The sequence below is a fragment of the Entelurus aequoreus genome, linkage group LG04 (assembly GCF_033978785.1).
Source record: "Entelurus aequoreus isolate RoL-2023_Sb linkage group LG04, RoL_Eaeq_v1.1, whole genome shotgun sequence".
NCBI lineage: Eukaryota > Metazoa > Chordata > Actinopteri > Syngnathiformes > Syngnathidae > Entelurus > Entelurus aequoreus.
Genome location: NC_084734.1, coordinates 5,237,717 through 5,263,428, shown reverse-complemented (window position 1 = coordinate 5,263,428; position 25,712 = coordinate 5,237,717). Strand labels below are relative to the sequence as shown.

At 38.9% G+C, this 25,712-nt stretch overlaps 1 protein-coding gene across 1 annotated transcript in view; it reads left to right on the top strand.

Moving 5' to 3' along the window:
* The window catches only part of LOC133648209 (dedicator of cytokinesis protein 2), a 337,149-nt gene that overhangs the window by 112,910 nt on the left and 198,527 nt on the right, over nt 1–25,712 (top strand). Inside the window, exon 24 of the mRNA XM_062044062.1 lies at nt 11,459–11,565. Coding sequence (XP_061900046.1) covers nt 11,459–11,565 — 107 coding nt within the window. The remainder of the gene's footprint in view (nt 1–11,458; nt 11,566–25,712) is intronic.

The window sequence follows — 25,712 nt, the reverse complement described above, 5'->3', positions numbered from 1 at the left end:
CATGGCAGTTATGGCTGCCATCAGAGGGCCGCTTGTAACAGTGAATAATATATGCATTTGCCTCTGGATTTCATTATTAATCATATCAATTGTTTTAAGTAGTCTGTCCATTTTACAGTAAAAACTTTACATTTACAAAATGTTACTGTAAAATATAGTGTTTTTTATATATATTTTAAAACATTTTACGTTAAATTGAAAAACAGGACCACTGTTTTTTTTGGGGGGGGGGGGGTTACGGAACAAGCTAGCAGCTTTGTTGCCATCATTTTTGTGTTAAATTGACATTGGTTTTTACAACATTATATTGTTAATGAAAAAACAGTACAAGTAATTTTTTTATTCTGGCAATTTAGCTGCCAGTTTTTGTACCGTAAAAACAAATGTACTGTCTTTCCATTTACAGTAATACACTGTTAAAAACAAGATTTTACAGTCAAAAACTGGCAGCTCAGTCAACAGAGTTTTAATGCAAAAAACACAAGTAGTTTTTTCAATTTACGCTTTATGCTGTAAAGAACAACGTAAAATGTATTGTCATTTTTATTAATTTGATGGGTAGTTTGCTGTAAAGTATTTTTATTTAGACAATACAAATATGGTATAGCTCGGTTGGTAGAGTGGCTGTGCCAGCAACTTGAGGGTTCCAGGTTCGATCCCCGCTTCCGCCATCCTAGTCACTGCTGTTGTGTTCTTGGGCAAGACACTTTACCCACCTGCTCCCAGTGCCACCCACACTGCTTTAAAGTAACTTAGATATTGGTTTTCACTCTGTAAAAGCGCTTTGAGTCACTCGAGAAAAGCGCTATATAAATATTCACTTCACTTCACAAAAACATGTTTGGAATGATAATATACTGTAATATTTGTTGCAATATTGGATACTATTAACGTTTAAAAGGCATGCAATTTCAAGCAGTACATATAATTTTATCTGTCAAAATGAAAAAAAAATCCATTACATTTAGTGAGAAATATATGATGTATTTAATTGACACATATCATTTCCAGGTGTTTGCGGGCCAGATAAAATGATGTCGCGAGCCAGATCTGGCCCCTGGGCCTTGAGTTTGACACCTGTGCACTAAATGGAGCCCGCAAACTACCAGTGGTACATGTACCACACTTTGAGAATCACTGATTTACAGACTTCTAATATTTCAATCATTAGATCTATTCCGACTCTACACCAGTAGTTCTCAACTGATCTCATCCTGGGACCCATATTTGTCCATTTGGTCTCCACTGGGGCTGCATATATCATTTATTTTAGTAATCGAGTTATATTGATTAGTTTGTTCAATTAATCGAGTAATTGGATAAAACATACTTTATAGATCCAATGCTTATTTCAGGGGAAATTGTAGGGAAGTTCTGATCAGTGATTTATGCTGCCGATTGCGATATCGATCGTCCATGAGTGAGATTGGCCGATACTGATCACGTTTTACCTACATTTTTCATTGTATTCATTATGAGTGTTATTGACGGTTTAACAATATCAGTTCAATATATTATTCTCTTTATCACATACAATTGTTTCAGCAAGACAAACTACTAATCTATAAATCTTTGAAATCTTTTTTGCCCTCAAAGTCCTCCTGTTTCCAAAGACTTGTTTCCCTAAATGTTAAACAAAAACAAAAACATTATGTTGAGAAAATAAAAGTTTTGATCTAATCGCTTTTGTATCGATCATGTACTGATATTACCCTTGGTGTCGACGCCGCCAATGTATGGATCAACCCGCCATCTTTACATGTAGTGTATTTCTGGCTGTGACACTTTGGACAGCGTCTTCTCCCCGTCATCTTTGTTGTAGCGGTGTAGCGTGCAAGGACGGGAGTGGAAGAAGTGTCAAAAGATGGAGCTAACTGTTTTAATGACATTCACACTGTACTTCAAGCAATAACTCATCCGAGGCTCACTAGTGCAACAACAACGCCGGAAATGTGTCCTGTGAAAAAACGTCCGTCCATAACGCTCTAACAACTAAAGTTCCTTGAGTGAATAATGTTAAGTCACTACACCGGTATGTTTTAGCGCTTTCATGGGGAGTTTACTGACAGATATAAGTAAGAACTTTACACTACTTTATATTAGAAATGACGACAGCGGAGGATGAATGTCACATAACAAGAAGGTAGAGAAAAAGAAGAAGCTTGTCTACACGTATCTCTTATGTGTGACTGCCTTCTACTGGTCACACTTATCATCACACCATGTACCAAATAAAATAGCTTGGAGGTCGGTAAGCACAACCAAAATTATTCCGTACATTAGGCGCACCGGGTTATAAGGCCCACTGTCAAGTTTTGAGAAAAATGAAAGGATTTTAAGTGCACCTTATAGTCCAAAAATGACGGTACACATGTGAAAAAAAGAGTACTATCGGGATCTGAGGTATTTGTTTCCTCTTCACGCTGCCATCACTTTAAATCCTGGTCTATTCTCACTATTTATATTTTGTATTTTACACACACACACACAAGTTACTTATACGCAACGCTGGAGTTACCTAAACTTGCAAGAACCCGTCCCCAGTACACAGTAACCTCGGTCAGTACTGCCGCAGGCGTTTTCCAAAGCAAGCAGTTTGAATTCCACTCGAGGCCGACCTCAAAGCTTTGTCTCGTCTCCTAAACACTTGCATTTATATAATACCGCCAACTCTTCTAGTGTGATGTGCAAGAGTGATCCATGACCTTCTTATGCACTGTGCCCTTTGTTTGTCCGTAGGGCCCACACTGACATTCTGCAGCTTTAATTAGTTTAATCTCAGATGATTAGTGGGCCTGATAAATCTATACAGTTTGTCCTTGTTATGCATATCAGAAAGTATACTGGAATTGAGGTGTAATCTATTTTCAATGCTTTATTTGACTTGACTGAAAATGACACTGCAGCATCGGTGGCTCATTTTACCAAAGCGACTACCAAATAAAGTCACATATTGTGTATACTTAATTTTAAGTTTGGTATTATAGACTTAATAGAAGGCCCTTTTAGTCCACCCAAAGATTAAAACAATATACTTCAAAATAAAGTTGGGATTCATGCTTTAGCTCCACTTAATGGAAAAAATCAACATGAAGACTACTTTCGACACACTCTGAGCAAGCGTCCAGATCTGCAGTGCTCCTTAAGGGCTTGCAACTGGCCATTTTAATTGCTCCAAGATTGAATCTGTGGAAAAGCGTGACCTAAAATGTCCTCATTAAAGTTTAAGCTCATTTGTTTTCATAGGGGGGCGTAAGCAGCTCTGTCCATGGCTGCCTCTTAGTGCTTGCACGTTTTGTTTTGGAATTCATGTTTTTGGAAATATGCTAATCGGAAGCGACTGAGAAATAGTAGTTTTTCCACTCCTTGAGTATCGTCGTTCATTTTTGTTATTTGGATCCTAAAAACAGCTTCTCCTCCTGCACGTCCATGACTTCAATAAATAAATAAAAAATACAACATCCCGATTAACAGTGGTAACTTGCTAAGAAGACAATATAAAGTGGTTTAAATTAAAGATTTGTCATCAATTATTTACTAGATTTCATATATCGTATTTTTCGGACTATAAGTCACAGTTTTTTTTTCATAGTTTGGCCGGGCTCCAGTGCGACTTATATGTTTTTTACCTTTTTTACTATGCATTTTCGGCAGGTGCGACTTATAGTCAGGTGCAACTTATACTCCGAAAAATACAGTAATCAAACCCGATAATACAACATATATCGAACACAATAATGTAAGACTTGAGAGAACATGAAAAAAATCTCTACATTGTACCGTATTTTCTGGACCATAGGTCGCATGATCTTTTTTCATATATAAGGCGCATTAAAGGAGTCTAAATGTAAAAGACTTCCCTGTGGTCTACATCAGTGGTTCCCAACCACCAGGCCGCGGCCCGGTACCGGTCTGTGGATCGATTGGTACCGGGCCGCACAAGAAATAAATTAAAAAAAATATATATATTTTTTTTTATAGTTAAAAATTATATTTTTATTGTCCGACATACAAACTTGGAAATAATTTCCCGCAGTGAAGTTGCGGACATACTAGCAGCAAGCTTCTTGGTCTATTGAGCACGGCACAGTTTGCTGGTATAATCATCGGCAGAAAAAAAACAATAGCGATGTGGTACCATGTCACATTTTTAGGCTAATGTCAGTTGATATCAGTCGAGCGATATTATCCGACATCGCTATGCGTAACAAACAAATGAGGGACGGTGTAGAAACAGTTAGTGTATAGTGAATATGCACTCTTGAACAGGTGGGTTTTGATCCTGGAATTGAAGTTGGGAAGGTAGTCAATATTCCAGATGGTGGTTAAGAGCTCCAGAGTTTGGGAACAGAGTGACTTCAAAGCTTAAATAAGATCCTTAACCAGCTGCTGTCTTGTGATTGTGGGCTTATTCTTCACCTTTATCAGAATAATCCTTACTCTGCAATGTGAAATATTGCATGGAGCTCTAGAGTGAGGGCAGTTGACTTTTATTTGGTATTTCTTCTATTTGTTATGAAGGATTACGCCAATAGTGGTGCCCTTTTCAAAAAGCTTCTTGTTGATGGTCTTGTAGCCTATTAAAGTCTTGTGCAGGTCTACAATTTGAGGCCCTTTTACAGCTCTTTGTCTTGGTGGTGGAGAGTGGTGAGTGGAAGACACTGTTTCTGTGACAGGTGTGTCTTTTATACATATCGGGCTGTGAGGGCCAGAATGCTTGCTGGTTGGTAGGGGATACACTACTTAGAATAGAATAGAGTTTTATTGTCATTATTTCAGGTTTTTTTGATTGATTGAGACTTTTATTTGTAGGTTGCACAGTGAAGTACATATTCCGTACAATTGACCACTAAATGGTAACACCCCAATAAGTTTTTCAACTTGTTTAAGTCGGGGTCCACTTAAATTGATTCATGATACAGATATATACTATCATATATACTATCATCATAATACAGTCATCACACAAGATAATCACATTGAATTATTTACATTATTTACAATCAGGGGTGTGGAGGGGGGGGGGGGTATGGACAGCAAGTAGTGGACATGGAGAGAGAGAGAGAGAGAGAGAGAGAGAGAGAGAGAGAGAGAGAGAGAGAGAGAGAGAGAGATCAGAAGGCATAAGAAAAAGTATCTGCATTTGATTGTGAACTGCCTGGAGGTGAATTTTTATTGCGGTTCATTGAAAAGTACAGTGCTTTTCCTTCAAAAATAAGGACATTTCAATGTGACCCCAAACTTTTGAACGGTAGTGTGTGTGTGTATATATATATATATATATATATATATATATATATATATATATATATATATATATATATATATATATATATATAGCCAAGCGTGCAGGTTTAACAAAGTTTTATTGTTTTTAACAAGATCTTTCCAAAATGTTTTCAGCATGTCGTGACGTTACAGTCACTCCCAATCCTCTCTCTTCCTCTGCTCCCGGCCGCTTACTGTTAAAGACAACAGATGATTAGATTAACACGTACCGTTGCAGTGAACAGGTTCAAAGAACAACGAAATTGGAGCAGATCCCCTAAAGTGCATACACAATAATTTAGTAATATAAATAGTAAAAAAGATAAGAAATAAGATATGTATCTATATATATATTTACACTCATGCATATATCCATACATATGCATATATATACATATACACATACAACATTATTGCACATTATAGTCAAAAAATAAAAAGACATGACACATGAGGACGTGACGGACACATTGTTCTCACTCAGGGCCTGTTTAATGCTACTATGGCTTTTGGGTAAAAAATGTTTTTTAGTCTATTCGTGCCCGCTTTTAGCACCCTATAGCGTCTGCCCGAGGGTAGCAATCCTAGGTGGCAGTGCCCGCCCAGGGTGGAATGGGTCTTTCAGGATGCTCTGTGCTTTCCCGAGACAGCAGGAGCTGTACAGGTCAGCCAGGGAGGGGAGGGGGCATCCGATGATCTTCTGGGCGGTGTTTACGACCCTCTGGAAGATCATCATACTTGACTTCCTAGCCATAAATGTTCTCCACCATTCATATTTTTTTAAGGGGTGAAATCATAAAAAATCAGCAGGGGATCAGATTATTATTTTCCACTCGGTACTTACAATAAAAGGCGTAAGGAATAGTATTTCATGCCAGCACTGTATCATTAGGACTCTGGAGAAGTTTTAAAATATTTTCTTACGAACAAGGCATAGCTGAAATTAGATATCATGTGATTCATTCTAACTCAGGGGTCCCCAAACTTTTTGATTTAGAACCATTTATATATATATATATATATATATATATATATATATATATATATATATATATATATATATATATATATATATATATATATATATATATATATATATATATATATATATATATGTGTATATATATGTGTGTGTGTGTGAATATGGTATTTGTATAAATGTATATACTGTATGTATGTATATACAGTATGTATGTATATATATATATATATATATATATATATATATATATATATATATATATATATATATATATATATATATATATATATATATATATATATATATATATATATATATATATATATACATATATATATGTATGTGTATTAGGGATGTCCGATAATGGCTTTTTTGCCAATATCCGATATTTCGATATTGTCCAACTCTTAATTACCGATACATATATCAACCGAAACCAATATATACAGTCGTGGAATTAAGACATTATTATGCCTAATTTGGACAACCAGGTATGGTGAAGATAAGGTCCTTTTTAAAAAAAAAAACAATTATATAAAATAAGATAAATAAATTAAAAACATTTGACTAAAAAAGAAAGTAAAACAATATAAAAACAGTTACATAGAAACTAGTAATGAATGAAAATGAGTAAAATTAACTGTTAAAGGTTAGTACTATTAGTGGAGCAGCAGCACGCACAATCATGTGTGCTTACGGACTGTATCCCTTGCAGACTGTATTGATATATATTGATATATAATGTAGGAAGCAGAATATTAATAACAGAAAGAAACAAACCTTTTGTGTGAATGAGTGTAAATGGGGGGAGGGAGATTTTTTGGGTTGGTGCACTAATTGTAAGTGTATCTTGTGTTTTTTATGTGGATTTAATTAAAAACAAAAACAAAAACCCAAAAAAACGATACCGATAATAAAAAAACGATACCGATAATTTCCGATATTACATTTTAAAGCATTTATCGGACATCTCTAATGTGTATATATATATATGCATGTATATATATGTGTGTATGTATATACTGTATGTACAGTATATATATAGTAAAACATCACATTGACACATCCATATCACTACAATATGAAGTCTGAAGGATAAAAACATTGGATATTCGCAGTATGTGAACCACACTCCCTGACGACATCCTCAAAGTTTTGTCATCCATCAGAATTATTAGGCAGCCAACTTGCGTCGCACTGTGTAAAGTGTGTTTTGCATGATACCCATCATGCTTTGTCATGGATTTAAATGGGTGTAATCTTGAATTGTGTGTGGTGCAAATACATTTTTCATAATGTCAACATAAATGAGTGGGTAAGTTGTGCCACATATATTGCCGTTCTGTTTTGTTTCTTGATTAATCAGACCATAGGTGGAAAAGGCTGTCTAAATGCTACCTCTATATTTAGTCAATACACTCTGTTAATTGTGTGGCACTCATGGTCCATCTCTAAAGGAACTGAACCTCAAACCCTGTTTCCATATGAGTTGGGAAATGGTGTTAAATGTAAATATAAACGGAATACAATGATTTGCAAATCCTTTTCAAGCCATATTCAGTTGAATATGCTACAAAGACAACATATTTGATGTTCAAACTCATAAACAATTTTTTTTGTGCAAATAATCATTAACTTTAGAATTTGATGGCAGCAACACGTGACAAAGAAGTTGGGAAAGGTGGCAATAAATACTGATAAAGTTGAGGAATGCTCATCAAACACTTATTTGGAACATCCCACAGGTGTGCAGGCTAATTGGGAACAGGTGGGTGCCATGATTGGGTATAAAAGTAGATTCCATGAAATGCTCAGTCATTCACAAACAAGGATGGGGTGAGGGTCACCACTTTGTCAACAAATGCCTGAGCAAATTGTTGAACAGTTTAAGAACAACCTTTCTCAAGCAGCTATTGCAAGGAATTTAGGGATTTCACCATCTACGCTCCGTAATATCATCAAAGGGTTCAGAGAATGTGGAGAAATCACTGCAGGTAAGCAGCTAAGCCCGTGACCTTCCATCCCTCAGGCTGTACTGCATCAACAAGCGACGTCAGTGTGTAAAGGATATCACCACATGGGCTCAGGAACACTTCAGAAACCCACTGTCAGTAACTACAGTTGGTCGCTACATCTGTAAGTGCAAGTTAAAACTCTCCTATGCAAGGCGAAAACCGTTTATCAACAACACCCAGAAATGCCGTCGGCTTCGCTGGGCCTGAGCTCATCTAAGATGGACTGATACAAAGTGGAAAAGTGTTCTGTGGTCTGACGAGTCCACATTTCAAATTGTTTTTGGAAACTGTGGACGTCGTGTCCTCCGGACCAAAGAGGAAAAGAACCATCCGGATTGTTGTAGGCGCAAAGTGTAAAAGGCAGCATGTGTGATGGTATGGGGGTGTATTAGTGTCTAAGACATGGGTAACTTACACATCTGTGAAGGCACCATTAATGCTGAAAGGTACATACAGCTTTTGGAGCAACATATGTTGCCATCCAAGCAACGTTACCATGGACGCCCCTGCTTATTTCAGCAAGACAATGCCAAGCCACGTGTTACATCAACGTGGCTTCATAGTAAAAGAGTGCGGGTACTAGACTGGCCTGCCTGTAGTCCAGACATTGAAAATGTGTGGCACCTAAAATATGAGAAGGGAGACCCCCGGACTGTTGAACAACTTAAGCTGTACATCAAGCAAGAATGGGAAAGAATTCCACTTCAAAAATGTGTCTCCTCACTTCCCAAACCTTTACTGAGTGTTGTTAAAAGGAAAGGCCATGTAACACAGTGGTGAACATGCCCTTTCCCAACTACTTTGGCACGTGTTGCAGCCATGAAATTCTAAGTTAATTATTATTTGCAAACAAAAACAAAGTTTATGAGTTTGAACATCAAATATGTTGTCTTTGTAGCATATTCAACTGAATATGGCTTGAAAAGGATTTGCAAATCATTGTATTCCGTTTATATTTACATCTAACACCATTTCCCAACTCATATGGAAACAGGGTTTGTACCTCTTCAGACTGCTGCATCATTTCAACATGTCATATCTATTGTCGACAAATACTATCCTTGAGACATTCTGCAGGCCGGGTTCTGATTGTTGGCGGGCCATAGTTTAGAGGCGCTTATTCAAACTGCTTCTCTCAGACAGTGTTTCCCATACATTCATATAGTATATACGGGTATTTTCTTTAAAGGGGTCTTTTAATACAAAACCAACTTTTCTTACCTAATGGTACCTCTTTTTGTGTATTTGTGATCCGCATTAGTCCCGAAAATGTTAAATGGAGGCATGGTGCACAACCCTTACATGTTATGTAGACCGCAAAAATGTGTAGCACAGTAGGACTCCTCTAAGATTTTGCAATAAAGGAAGTCAACACTTTACTTTCCAGCTGACGTATTTGCTTCCATCTTCTGCCAATCATGTTCAACAAAATATTGACTATGTTGTCTGTTTTATCATTTGAGTTTGAGGTTGTATACCTATTAAGCTTACACAGTATCAACAAACTGCCCTTGGAGTGCAAAGTAAAAAACATAATACAATGATTTGCAAATCCTTTTCAACTGATATCTAATTGAATAGACTGCAAAGACAAGATACTTAACGTTCGAACTGAGAAACTTAATTTTTGACAAATCAAATGTGGACTCGTCAGACCACAGAACACTTTTCCACGTTGCATCAGTCCATCTTGGATGAGCTCGGGCCCAGCGAAGACGACGGCGTTCCTGGGTGTTGTTGATAAATGGCTTTCGCTTTGCATAGGAGAGTTTTAACTTGCACTTACAGATGTAGCGACAAACTGTAGTTACTGACAGTGGGTTTCTGAAGTGTTCCTGAGCCCTGGTGGTGATATCCTTTACGCACTGACGTCACTTGTTGATGCAGTACAGCCTGAGGGATCCAAAGCCCATAATATCATCGCTTACGTGCAGTGATTTCTCCAGATTCTCTGAACTTTTTGATGATATCACGTAGCGTAGATGGTGAAATCCCTAAATTCCTTGCAATAGCTGCTTGAGAAATGTTGTTCTTAAACTGTTGGACAATTTTCTCACGCATTTGTTGACAAAGTGGTGACCCTCGCCCCATCCTTGCTTGTGAACGTTTGAGCATTTCATGGAAGCTGCTTTTATACCCAATCATGGCACCCACCTGTTCCCAATTTGCCTGTTCACCTGTGGGATGTTCCAAATAAGTGTTTGATGAGCATTCCTCAACTTTCTCACTCTTTTTTGCCACTTGTGCCAGCTTTTTTTAAACATGTTGCAGGCATCAAATTCCAAATGAGCTAATATTTGCAAAAAATAACAAAGTTTTCCTGTTTGAACGTTAAGTATCTTGTCTTTGCAGTCTATTCAATTGAATATAAGTTGAAAAGGATTTGTTGTATTCTGTTTTTATTTACCATTTACACAACGTGACAACTTCACTGCTTTTGGCTTTTGTAGTTTCCGCAGAGTTTAGTAACTATGTGCCTGGAAGTAGAAATGCATTTGCTGTTTTATGTCATTTTTTCTCCATTACAATCTTAACGTTTATACACAACAATTGCAATGCTAATTCATGTAATTTCCGCTATTTGATGTAAAGCAGTGGTCCCCAACCTTTTTGTAGCTGCGGACCGGTCAACGCTTGGTGGTGGGGGGGGGTGTATTTAATGTATTTTTATTTTTATTTATTTATTTATTTATTTTTAAAAAATTTTTTACATAAATAAATACAATCATGTGTGCTTACGGACTGTATCCCTGCAGACTGTATTGATCTATATTGATATAGAATGTATAGATTGTGTTTTTTATGTTGATTTCATTAAAAAAATAAAAAATACAATTTTTTTTTATTTATTTATTTTTTTTAATTCTTGTGCGGCCCGGTACCAATCGGTCCGGTGGTTGGGGACCACTGATGTAAAGCATTCTGGGAACTTTTTGGGGAATTGTACAATGACATCATTTTGACGTAACCCCAGTCACACCCTGACATTACCTACACAAATTGATCAGTGAGAAACACTGCAATGTAAAAAAGGCTACCAGTATCGGAAATCCTTGTCTGTGGTTTGATATTTAGGTTTTGACAAACGCATCAATACTTTTCATTTTATTTCAAAGATACTCAAGGTGGTTTGGGTAAAAGAGGTATGTGTCGGGCAATATGATTCATTTGATGCTCCCTTCTCTGCCACCAGTCAGTTGCTGCGTGACTTTTACTCCTGCATCCCGCCTGAGAAACTGCAGAATCAGAAGGTGACCTCGATGACTGAAATTGTCGGCGGCCAACTTTTCCAGCGCCAAGGTGTGTGCTTTTTTTTTCCATCCCACTTAAAGGCATTGCCTTACAGCTGCTTCCAACCACCAACAGATTGTGTGCCATGTACGGCACTGAAGCACACTGGCAGACCACTCAGTCAGAAAATCCTTATAGGCATTAGTTGATTCCTACTTAATGTTTATATCCTATTGAACAGGCTGTTATATACGCAGTGAGTAATTTGAGGTAGGCAAGCGATGCAGACAGCTGTTCACGCTGCTCTTCATGACCAGTAAGAGAGTTCTTTGCACTAAAAGCCTTATCTTTACAAAGCTCACTGCATATTGCTAATACTGTTAGGCAATGCTGCGTTCCTTCCACCGCAATCCAGATAAAGGTGTCCGACAAATGGTGGATCTGTCCTTTTAATGTTTTGATTTGGTTTACCTCGCTAAGCCGGTACGTTGGCCTCAAAGTACTCCGTTCAGACCATTAAATAATAAACATACTTAGTAGTTGTGGTTTAGTTGTACTAATGCTACGCTCGGTAATCTTAATATGACAACGGTAGCTCTGGTGAAAAGTCACATTGACGTTATGTTTCTGTATGCAGATAAAATCCGCTTCCACTCGCTGCAGAAAACATTCTGACAAAGTGTTCTGCGTAAGAGAAACTATATATGTGTTTTTCATAAGGTCTTCTTTTTGAGTGGAAATAGTGTCAAAGTACCTTGAAGGTAGAAAAGCGCTATACAAGTATAACCCATTTACCATTTACCTATCATAGGTCAATAGATTGGCATAAAAATTGTGTATTGACTAAAAAAACAACACTGATTATAAGATTAACATTCATTTTCGACAACGTTTTTTTGAAAAACAAAATCAAACAGTATCAAAGGTTTAGTTTAAAGGCCTACTGAAAGCCACTACTAGCGACCACGCAGTCTGATAGTTTATATATCAATGATGACATCTTAACATTGCAACACATGCCAATACGGCCGGGTTAACTTATAAAGTGACATTTTAAATTTCCCGCTAAACTTCCGGTTGAAAACGTCTATGTATGATGACGTATGCGCGTGACGTCAATGGTTGAAACGGAAGTATGCGGACGCATTGAATCTAATACAAAAAAGCTCTGTTTTCATCTCAAAATTCCACAGTATTCTGGACATCTGTGTTGGTGAATCTTTTGCAATTTGTTTAATGAACAATGGAGACTGCAAAGAAGAAAGTTGTAGGTGGGATCGGTGTATTAGCGGCGGACTACAGCAACACAACCAGGAGGACTTTGAGATGGATAGCAGATGCGCTAGCCGCCGAACTCACCTTGACTTCCTCCGTCTCCGGGCCGCCGACCGCATCTGTGATCGGGTGAAGTCCTTCGTCTTTCCGTCGATCGCTGGAACGCAGGTGAGCACGGGTGTTGATGAGCAGATGAGGGCTGGCGTAGGTGGATAGCTAATGTTTTTAGCATAGCTCTGTGAGGTCCGGTTGCTAAGTTAGCTTCAATGGCGTCGTTAGCAACAGCATTGTTAAGCTTCGCCAGGCTGGAAAGCATTAACCGTGTAGTTACATGTCCATGGTTTAATAGTATTGTTGATCTTCTGTCTATCCTTCCAGTCAGGGGTTTATTTCTTTTGTTTCTATCTGCAGTTAAGCACGATGCTATCACGTTAGCTCCGTAGCTAAAGTGTTTCGCCGATGTATTGTCGTGGAGATAAAAGTCACTGTGAATGTCCATCTCGCGTTCTCGACTCTCATTTTCAAGAGGATATAGTATCCCAGGTGGTTTAAAATACAAATCCGTGATCCACAATAGAAAAAGGAGAGAGTGTGGAATCCAATGAGCCAGCTTGTACCTAAGTTACGGTCAGAGCGAAAAAAGATACGTCCTGCACTGCACTGTAGTTCATCACTCTAACGTTCCTCATCCACGAATCTTTCATCCTCGCTCAAATTAATGGGGTAATCGTCGCTTTCTCGGTCCGAATCGCTCTCGCTGCTGGTGTAAACAATGGGGAAATGTGAGGAGCCTTTCAACCTGTGACGTCACGCTACTTCCGCTACAGGCAAGGCTTTTTTATCAGCGACCAAAAGTTGCGAACTTTATCGTCGATGTTCTCTACTAAATCCTTTCAGCAAAAATATGGCAATATCGCAAAATCATCAAGTATGACACATAGAATGGATCTGCTATCCCCGTTTAAATTAAAAAAAATATTTCAGTAGGCCTTTAATAGTGTGTATGAGTGAAAAGAAGAAAAGCTCTGACTCACACTGGATAAGATAGAATAGGATAGCATTGTATTTGTTGTTATTGCCCATTCAAGAGCCGACATACAGTACATTGTACGGGGTGACCGAAAAGGAACACTGATGGGTCGCCACTGGGGATGAGTAAAAAAAAAGAAGAAGTTGATCCCAGACTAGGCTCCTATGGGACGGGGGCTCAGTCTGGGGCCAGGACAACAACTTGAGAGCCACAATAAGCACACACAGGTCATGCAGGCTTTTATCTCATCACGTCTGGACTACTGTAATGCACTTGACACTGGAATAAGTCTAAATGCATCGTCACGCTTACAGTTAGTCCAGAACTCTGCGGCACGACTTTTAACGGGAACCAAAAAAAGAGAGCACGTCACCCCGATTCTCGCTCTCTGCATTGGCTTCTTGTTTGTTTTAGAATTGATTTTAAAATGTTACTGTTTGCTTTTAAAGCTTTGAATGGAATGTCCCCAAAGTACATCACAGATCTCATCCAAATGTATGCTCCAGCTCGCGCGCTAAGGGGCCAGTTCCAACTTGTGGGGCTTAAAACTAGGGGCGGCAGGGCCTTCTCTGTTGTTGGCCCTAAACTTTGGTATGTTCTGCCCCCTCATGTCAGAATGGCCCCCACTGTTGGATGTTTCAAGTCTCGTCTTAAAACCCACTTTTATTCTCTGGCTTTTAAATCTGCGTGTCTCTTTTATTGTTATTTTCTATTATATTGATTTGTTTTTATTGTTTTATTCTATTTAATTGATGGATTTTATTATGTTATTATATTATTATTATTTGTTTGTTTATTGTTTCATTTTAAATGCTTGCAATTTGATTACTTTTATTGTTTCTTTTTTATGTGCAGCACTCTGGAAACAGTTTAGTTATTAATAGTGCTATATAAATAAAGGGGATTGGATAGGATACGCGTTACAACTAGAGCTGCAGCAACTAACTCAGTGGTCTAGTGGTTAGAGTGTCCGCCCTGAGATGGGTAGGTTGTGAGTTCAAACCCCGGCCGAGTCATACCAAAGACTATAAAAATGGGACCCATTACCTCCCTGCTTGGCACTCAGCATCAAGGGTTGGAATTGGGGGTTAAATCACCAAAAATGATTCCCGGGCGCGGCGCCGCTGCTGCCCACTGCTCCCCACTGCTCCCCTCACCTCCCAGGGGGTGATCAAGGGGATGGGTCAAATGCAGAGGGCAAATTTCACCACACCTAGTGTGTGTGTGACAATCATTGGTACTTTAACTTTAACTTAATCGATTAAAATCGATTATACAAATAGTTGGCGATTAATTTAGTCATTGATTCGTTGGATCTGTGCTATGCGCATGCGCAGAGGCTACTTTTATTTTAAATTTTAAAAACTTTTTTTTTTATTAACCTTTATTGATAAACTGCAACATTTACAAACAGTTGAGAAACAATAATCCCAATAAGTATGGTGCCAGTATGCTGTTGTTTTTCAATAAAATACTGGAAAGGATAGAAATGTAGTTTGTCTCTTTTATCCGATTGTTAATCGATTAATCAAAGTAATAAACAACAGATTAATCGATTATCAAATTAGTTGTAAGTTGCAGCCCTAGTTACGACACAGAAACCATCCGGTGTAGAAGCTGCAGCCCTTCTGGCGCCGCTCCAGCCATCTGTCGCACCTCAAAGGGTTAAGCAGTGGTGACGGCGTGGTGGAGTGGTGTGTGTACATATGTGGCCTATCCAATCCTATTTACTGGTCTGTTTGAGTGACAGGAAGACAAGCTCTGACTCGCCAGGGAAATAGACTTTTGGTTCCACCTGTTGGTTTGTAATGATCTCGCCATAATGGACACTGGACACAATAATACTGGGGAATTGTACCGGACAACTTTTATGAGCTCATGGTGTGATCAAGCAGGCAGCTGAGATTTGACCAAGTACCGCATTTTTTTTTACCATAAGGCGCACTTAAAATCCTTTTTTTCCCCTCAAAACTCAACAGTGCGCCTTATAACCCGGTGCGCCTAATGTACGTAATAATTCTGGTTTTGCTTACCGACCTCGAAGCATGGTGTATGATAAGTGTGACCAGTAGATGGCAGTCAAAGCATAATAGCCTACGTGTAGACAATACTATGATGGCACTATGACTCAAGTAAACAAAACCAACATTTTATATGTTCGATTGAAAATATATAACATTACACACGGCACTCAAAAATCTATCAAAATGTTTTAGTACAACTTTGGTAAGCTATGAAGCCACACCACTTGATGGATTGTCAGCGCATTAAACGTACGTATTATTATGGGGTGTGTATAAGGTAAGACATATTATCTGGCGTTTTGTTTTGCAATATTATGCAAAAGCAAATTGTCTTACTTTCTGGTACCTGCTGATCTGGGATCTGCATAAATCCTGAAAAATTGCGCTGTAGTGGATAAACTTCTTCTTTATCTCTATCTTCTTGTTATGGGACATTCATCCTCCACTGTTGCCATTTATAATATAAAGTAGTGTAAAGTTCTTACTTATATTTGTCAGTAAACTCGCCATGAAAGCACTAAAACATACCGGTGTAGTGAGTTAACATTATTCACTCAAGGAACTTTAGTTATTAGAGAGTTCCGGTCGGACAGTTTTTCACGGGACACATTTCCGGCCTTGTTGTTGTTTCCGGATGAGGAGATGCTGCTCCGTTATTGATTGAAGTAAAGTGTTACAGTCATTAAAACAGTTAGCTCCATCTTTTGACACTTCTTCCACTCCCGTCCTTGCACGCTACACCGCTACAACAAAGATGACGGGGAGAAGACGCTGTCCAAGTGGAGGCACGTAAATAAGACCGCCCACAAAACGGTGCATCCTGAAGCGACTTGAAGATGATGTGTAAAACATCATCTATGCAACATTTTGAGCAGAGAACCAGCATTACATGTTATGTAGACCACAAGGAAGTCTTTTACATTTAGAAATAAATAACTCCTTTAATGTGCCCTATAGTCCGCTGCGCCTTATATATGAAAACAGATTGAAAATAGACCATTCATCGACAGTCCACCCTATGGTCCGGAAAATAAGGTGTTTGTTCTTAACAGCTTATAGATGACAAGTTGGCTTATTGGTGACTAGGAGTAAAGCTAATCATCTTTGTTGCTGCGGTTTGACTTTGTCCTCAGCTGTGACAAGTTGTCCACCCCGACAGAGAATGTCAGAAACTCAATTGCAAACCGAAAACGAGGACATCGTTCATGTCGGCAGTAGCTGCAGCGCGGTGCACGTTAATGTCGTGGGTGACACCTGCCAAAGGAGAAAAGGCATTAACGTTTATGGTAAACTAGACGGGAATTGTTTTCAGAGCACTTGAGTCTGACATTTTTACGTGACACCTTTCACTTTGTGCCTCTCCGTGAAAATCATTCACTGGATAAGCCATGACACCGACGGTACCTTTTGTCAAATTGCACAACACGGGTGATTAAGTGGAATTGGGCGCCACCCCACGACCATTCCCGCCCTGCTGCCTCATACAACCCTATTAAGTCTGCCTAATTTGAGCCTGGTGGGCTGACAAGTCTGGGTTTGTCTGCTAAAGACCGCATTGTGACAGCTAATGTGCTGCTTTAACGCTGACGTGAAAGTCAGCATAATGAGGCCCACAGAGGCGATCACAGGAAGAGGACAGTACGAATTTAGATTGTAGACTAAAAAGGAGGTCTGCATTGATCCTGGAGTGCATTATCTCACACACACTGCATAGATGTGAGTGTGCATGCCAGCTTTGTGCACTAAGCTGTGATTCCACCCATCAGTCAGCTGCCAGACAAGTCTCGGTCCCTTTGTATCGATCCCGACTCGGATGATTGATTCCCCAGGGGTCAAGACGACAGGCTGTCCTCTTGGCCGCCTGTCAGCACCCTCACACTCTGTCCCCTGCAGACGAGGCGGTGAACAGGAAGCCCAGACGTGAGGATGCAAGGTAGAAAAACAGCAGGATATTGAAAGAGGAAGAGAATGTGGCATCATCCCAAAACTGATCCATTTCGGCAAACTGCTGGGTTTGTGCAATATATGAACAAAAAAAGAGCACAAGTGGTTTAAATTCACGGCAAGAAGACAGACTCCTCAGATGTTGCAGTCAGACAGAGGTCAAGGAGATAAGACCGAGGAAGTCCAGGGTGGAGGGGGGAAGGAAAGTAAAATGACAGGAGCGGTTTAAAAGTGAATTAGGAGAGGAATATAACCTCTGTCCAAATAGTTGGGGGTGACACCATGATTGGTTAAACTCTGAGGGATAAGCGAGGGCATGACAAAGATGGATGCTTGAAGAATGAGGAGGCAACAGATGCTTGTAGAAGCACGGCAGGGGATCTGGATGAATGTCCCATAACAAGAAGATAGAGAAAAAGAAGAAGCTTATCGACTACGGTGTCGACACGGACTACACAGGCGGATGCACAAACATTTTCAGGACTTATATGCAGTTCCCCTGGACAAGTCACCACCTCATCACAGGACCAACACAGATAGACAGACAACATTCACACATTTAGTGTTGCCAATCAACCTATCCCCAGGTGCATGTCTTTGGAGGTGGGAGGGGCCTATCCCCAGGTGCATGTCTTTGGAGGTGGGAGGGGCCTATCCCCAGGTGCATGTCTTTGGAGGTGGGAGGGGCCTATCCCCAGGTGCATGTCTTAGGAGGTGGGAGGGGCCTATCCCCAGGTGCATGTCTTTGGAGGTGGGAGGGGCCTATCCCCAGGTGCATGTCTTTGGAGGTGGGAGGGGCCTATCCCCAGGTGCATGTCTTTGAAGGTGGGAGGAAGCCGGACGGAACCCACGCAGTCACGGGGAGAACATGCAAACTCCACACAGAAAGATCCGCCCGAATGCAACTGAGATAGGCTCCAGCACCCCCCGCAACCCCAAAAGGGACAAGCGGTAGAAAATGGATGGATGGATGGATATGCAGATCCCAAATACAGATCAGCAGGTACCAGAAGGTAAGAAAAGTTGCTTTTGCATAATATTGTGAAACAAAACGCCAGATAATATGTCTTACCTTATACACACAGCATAATAATACTCCTATGTTGAAGCACAGTACAATCCATCAAGTGGTGTGGCTTCATAGCTTACTAAAGTCCTACTAAAACATGTTGATAGATTTATGAGCACCGTGTGTAATGTTCTTTATTTTCAATGGAACATATACAAATTTGGTGTTGTTTACTTAAGTTATAGTGCAGTCTACACGTATCTATTATGTGTGACTGCCATCTACTGGTCACACTTATCATTACACCATTTACCAAATAAAATTGCTTCAACAACAACAAGGCCGGAAATGTGTCCCGTGAAAAACCGTCCGTCCGAAACGCTCTAATAACTAAAGTTCCTTGGGTGATTAATGTCAACTCACTACACCGGTATGTTTTAGTGCTTTCATGGCGAGTTTACTGACAGATATAAGTAAGAACTTTACACTACTTTATATTAGAAATGGCAACAGTAAAGGATGAATGTCACATAACAAGAAGATAGAGAAAAAGAAGAAGCTTGTCTACACGTATCTCTTATGTGTGACTGCCTTCTACTGGTCACACTACACCATGTACCAAATAAAATAGCTTCGAGGTTAGTAAGCACAACCAACATTATTCCGTACATTAGGCGCACCGGCTTATAAAGCGCACTGTCGAGTTTTGAGTTTAAGTTGATTTTAAGTGCGCCTTATAGTTAAAAAAATACGGTAAGTTTGTTCTTGTGGCACAGCTGTAAGACCATGCTGTTGTGCGTTGTCTCTGTCGCATGTTTTAGTAAGTGAATTTAGTTGTTTTTTTTACCCCAGACCTCATTGATTCTTTTCAACATCAGTCTTAAGATAAATCTTTGTTCAATTCTCCAGCAAGTTCTCCGCTCTGTCCGGGTGCTGCGATGCGTCTATTGGTACCCACTCACACTCCAAATGTAGTGTACACAATTGTGCCGCCTGGAGGAAACATGTCTAGAGCTATTTAGCCGTACCTCAACCAAAAAGGAGTTGTCTGTTTAAGGTGAGGTGTTGATTTTGTCATTTGAATTGCTGCACCCAGTGATTTATTGAGGCTTGGTGTTTACAAGAGCGGCAGCCTTTATTAAGGAATTACATCTTTTATACAGATCCAAACCACACGAGAGCCTTTAAGTGCAAGAAGGATCATTAACAATTTAGTAGAGCCTCAGTGTTAAGAAACTAATCAATAACCAATATAACAAATGTACAAACATTTTGGGCGTTATCTACAAAAATCCAAATAAGTGCTAAACAGTGGGTGCAAACTATAAAGCTGCAGGTACTATTAGTGGGTGTTGCAGGTTGTATACTAAAACTGTGCGCACAATTGATAAGAAGTGCAAAAGTGGTGCAGGTTGTTGGATTTATGAGGATTGTCGTGTCACCATGGAGACGTACCACCTTTTTTTATCCTATTTAAGTGTCATCTTGCGATGGTGCTCATAGAAGATTAGGATTGTACGGTATACCGGTACTAGTATAGTACCGCGATATTAATGATTTGCATTCGGTACTATACTGCCTATAAAAAGTACCGGTCCCCGCCCCCTTTTTTTTAACGGGAATGGCAGCGCGTCGTCGTCACGTCGGGACATTGCTGGTTTTACCAGCAGAGGAGCATGTTGGGCAGCCACACACACAGTACTTACAAGCAGACACTTTGTGGAGACAGAAAAGGGAGAATGAATGCATTTTGGCCTAAAAAGTAAAGATAAAGGTGAAGTTATAACACTGAAACACCCTCAGGAAGAGCTGCTTTAAGACATGGCTAGCTAGTTAGCGGCTAACGTCTAGCCGCAGTCTGCAGTGTTTTAGCTACTTCTAAATCACTAATCCTGGTCTCCATGGCGACAAAGTATGTTTCTTACAAGTACTATTATCACTGTAGGGCGGGGAATAGCTAAACATTCTTCACTACACACCGTAGGAGGATACAATAGCCCACCAGCGTCACAATGTAAACAAATGCCATGGGTGGATCTACACCTGACATCCACTGTAATGATACCAAGTACAGGAGGGTATCTAGTCGATACTACAATGATTTCATCTATATTTTTTTAGCATCACAAAATCTTATTTAGTTTTAAAAAAATGTATATTATGTTTATAAAGTCAGTAAATACGTCCCTGGACACATGAGGACTTAAATTATGACCAATGTATGATTCTGTAACTACTTAGTATCGGATCGATACCCAAATGTGTTGTATCATCCAAAACTAATGTAAAGCATCCAAACAACAGAAGAATTAGTGATTATTACATTTTAACAGAAGTGTCGATAGAACATGTTAAAAAAGAAAATAAGCAGATATTAACAGTACATGAACAAGTAGATGAATAATTCATGTTCTACCACTTGTTGTTAATAATGTGTACAAAATAATAGGTGTATAAATGACACAATATGTTACTGCATACGTCAGCAGCTGAATTAGGAGCCTTTGTTTGTTTACTTACTACTAAAAAAAAAAGTTGTCTCGTATGTGTCAAAACGTGGACTTTGAGGGGTTTGTTTTCCCGAGACGCAAGAAAAGTTGGATCGGACATGGCGTGAAGGTAAAGACATGATTTATTTTAATACTAACAAAAAGAACATACAAAAGGCGCGCACAAGGCGGAGAACGAACTTGGCTAAGAAAACAAAAACTAATACTTTGACGTAAACTATGGACATGAAACAAAACCTACGTGGCATGGCATGAAGCGAACAATCGCATGACAATAAGTCAGCACAGAGCATGGTACAGAGTAGCAGGGGTAACAGAAGTAATGTCGCCAGGACGACCAACAGAAAAAGACAGGCTTAAATAACACTGACATGATTAGTGACAGGTGTGTCAATCAAAATGTGCAACAGGTGAAACTAATGGGTAACCACGGAAACAAAAACAATGGAGCGTAAGTCCAAAACCCAAACAGAACATAGCCAAACAAAAACATGATCAACAGACATGACAGTATGTTTACTATTTTATTTAAGGACAAACTTGCAATGTTTATGTACCCTAAGTATAATAATAATGCCATTTTTGTGGTCCCCTTTATTTAGAAAAGTATCGAAATACATTTTGGTACCGGTACCAAAATATTGGTATCGGGAAAACCCTATAGATTAAGATATATTAATAATTTGAGTTACTACTTGCTTGCATTATTTAAAGTAACTCTAAAAAAGACCCCTATATTTAGACACAATTTAAATTGTATTGTCAGAATGTCATCGAGGAACTTATCCTAAATGTTTCACTTTGATGCATTCAGTTTGTTTGTTCAAAACTTGGTAACAGTTTCAGTCCAGTCAGGCTGTATTTTGAAGTGGAATTTGCCAGCCGGCACAACAGTCCTCTTTTTAAGAGCCCTAATTAATATTATTGCATATTTTCATAGAGTAAATACTCTATGTTACTAATGTATGTCATGTTGTATGAAATAAAAAAAACAATGTCATTAAAAAAAAAAATCAAATGACACCAAAATGAATCATTTGATTCATTTTGGTGTCTGCCAGCTCCAGTCAGCCCCTGAAGTCATCAAGCAGCTATAAAGCGGCGTAGCTGAATAGACAATGTCTAATATTGTTGTTTCTGACTGTCCAAATATGTTGGAGGGTTCTCTCATTGCTCTCTCCCACAGCAATTTGTGCGTAACTGTGCCAGTTTAAAAGTACGTTCCAAAGGTGTTACATATAGACGCAAAACAGTTTGAGCCTTGATGAATCACATTGCGAGGACTAAATGATTATATTTGCATCTCCTTGTCCTACTATTATGGATGTTCTGACAAGCAGCATACAATACTTTGCAGTTACAGTACGTCCGGAAAGTATTCACACATTTTTGTCCTCAAAATTCTGTACACAATACACCATGAACATGTTTTTTAATACGTTTTTTGCAAATGAATTAAAAAAATAATAATCTTAAGAAATCACATGTACATTAGTATTCACAACCTTTGCCATGACGCTCAGAAGTGAGCTCATTGGCAACATGTTACTACTGATCATCCTTGAGATGTTTACACATTAATTGGAGTGCACCTGTGGTAAATTCAGTTGGTTGGACATGCTTTTGACCTGTCTATATGTTTAAGTGGCCCCTCCAGAAGGACAACAATCAATAGTATAGTGGCCAGACGGAAGCCATTTCTTTGTCAAAAGTTTGCCAACTTGCACCTGAAAGACTCTCAGACCATGAAAAACAAAACTCTTTGGTCAGATGAAACAAAGATTAAACTCTTTGGTGTGAATACCAGTTGTCATGTTTGGAGGAAACCAGGCACCGCTCATTACCAGGCTAATACCATCCCTACAGGAAAGCACCACGCTATAGGTGTGCCAAGACTTGAGTCTGTAGTTGCTGCCAAAGGTGCATTAAAAACTTCCAAAGGCATAGTGGCCAGACAGCACCTTTTAGCTCTTATTTCCAACATGGTGTACACTACTGAATTGGGGTCTTATGGCCGCTTATGTGGACACTTATACTGCCATCTGGTGGTGTCAGAAGAGTATAACATACAATGGAATTTGGGGAAAAAAAGTGTAAAAATAAGAATTAGCATGTCACTAAACATGAAGTACATGTTTGTGTACTTATGAACTAAGTACATCATATCAAAAGATGATTCTTAGTTTTTATTCTAATTAGGGTCCAATAAGCCCAAATAGCAAAGAGAAATAAAAAAAAGCATGTAAACAAACAGCTTGGGCCTTAAGAGGTTATAGAAAGGCTGTGAATATTTACATCTGATTTCTTAGTTGTTTTAGTTTGTACATTTGCAAACATTTCTAAAAAAAAACAACAACAAATAAATGTTCACTTTCACATTATATGTAGACTTTTTGACAGCATTAATGAATGTATTGCATCTTGGAATAAAGCTGTAACATAACAACATGTGTGAAAAGTGAGTAGTTTTTGGATGCACTGTACATAAAGACAGACATGCTAAATAGATTGCTTTTGCTCTTTTAAGAGATGTGATCTACAGTGCACACGTTGAGTAGATCAGACTCTTGCAGTAAAATGTAAAATGCTACTAAATCTGTATGCAATCGGTCAGCAGCACTTTGACGTTTGTCTGCTCTCGTCTTTCCATCTCACGCTTGCATGACTACTCGGTTATTTATTCCCTCATGCATTGCCAAACTCAGCCGGTCGCGGAGTGTAATTGAGATGGATTTTAGCATTTGGATGCTAATCAGACGTCGTGTGTCTGCGAGGATTGCAATCGTCCAGGAGGCTGAAATATGCAACACAGTTCAATTGTATATTCATAGTTATTAATGGCCCCCGGTGTGGTATCCATGCACTGCAGGTACATATTTCATAGCCCTACCTGCCTGTCTGAGCTGGCCTGCCAAGACTGCTTGCTTTAGGGAAAAATGTCCAGAACACAACCACAGTGTTTACAAGGAGCAATGATGGAGTGTGTAGTATGACTGCAGTAAACATTTATGATATCATATACAGCAGCCTCTGCCGTGGTTGTACTTTGCATTAGTGCAGAGCGCTTATTTGACTTAACTACTCCCACAATTATTCACACGGTGGCCTTATTTTGTGTGAAGTTCATTTTGAATACAAAATACTTGTTGACTCAAAATGTGGCCACGTTATACATAATCTAGTGTTGAGCTTTATCTATGTATTGTACATTGTCACATTATTATTGGTCACAAAATAAAATGAGACTTTTCATTCGTCATACATTTTAGTTTGTTGGTGCAGTAGTGGGAATTTTTAAAAAAGGTTATAGATGATACACTGTAGGGTTGTACGTTTTACCGGTACTAGTATAGTACCGCGATATCCTGATGAATCGGAACCGGTACTATACCGCCTCTAAAAAGTACGGGTTCTCTTTTTTTTTTCTTTATAAATGGGCATGACAGCACTTCGTTGCTGGTTTTACCAGCAGAGGAGCATGTTGGGCAGCGCACACACACAGAGTACTTACAAGCAGACACAGTGTGTAGACAGAAAAGGGAGAATGGACGCATTTTGGCTTGAAAAGTAAAGATAAAGGTGAAGTTATAACACTGAAACACCCTCAGGAAGAGCTGCTTTAAGACATGGCTAGCTAGCTAGCGGCTAACATCCATCCACAGTGTTTTAGCTACTTCTAAATCACTAATCCTCGTCTCCATGGCGACAAATAAAGTAAGTTTCTTACAAGTGGAAGATGAAGAATAGCTAAACATGCTTCACTACACACCGTAGGAGGATACAATAGCTCACCGGTGTCACAATGTAAACAAATGCCATGGGTGGATCTACACCTGACATCCACTGTAATGATACCAAGTACAAGAGCGTATGTAGTCGATACTACTATGATTACATCGATATTTTTTATGATCACAAAATCTTTTTTCGTTTAAAAAAAATTAATATTATGTTTATAAACTCAGGAAATTCGTCCCTGGACACATGAGGACTTTGAATATGACCAAACTAATGTAAAGTATCAAACAACAGAAGAATAAATGATTATTACATTTTAACAGAAGTGTAGACTGAACGTAGACAGCTATTAATTATAATAGATTATTATAATAAATAAATATAAATATAAATGATTATATGTAAATATAATTATAATAAAGATATTAACAGTAAATGAACAAGTAGATTATTCATCCATTTTCTACTGCTTGTCCTTTATAATATTGACAAAATGATAGAATGAGAAATGACACAATTTCAATCAATCAAAGTTTATTTATATAGCCCTAAATCACGAGTGTCTCAAAGGGCTGCACAAGCCACAACGACATCATAATGTGTACAAAATAATAGGTGTATAAATGACACAATATGTTACTGCATACGTCAGCAGACTAATTAGGAGTCTTTGTTTGTTTACTTAC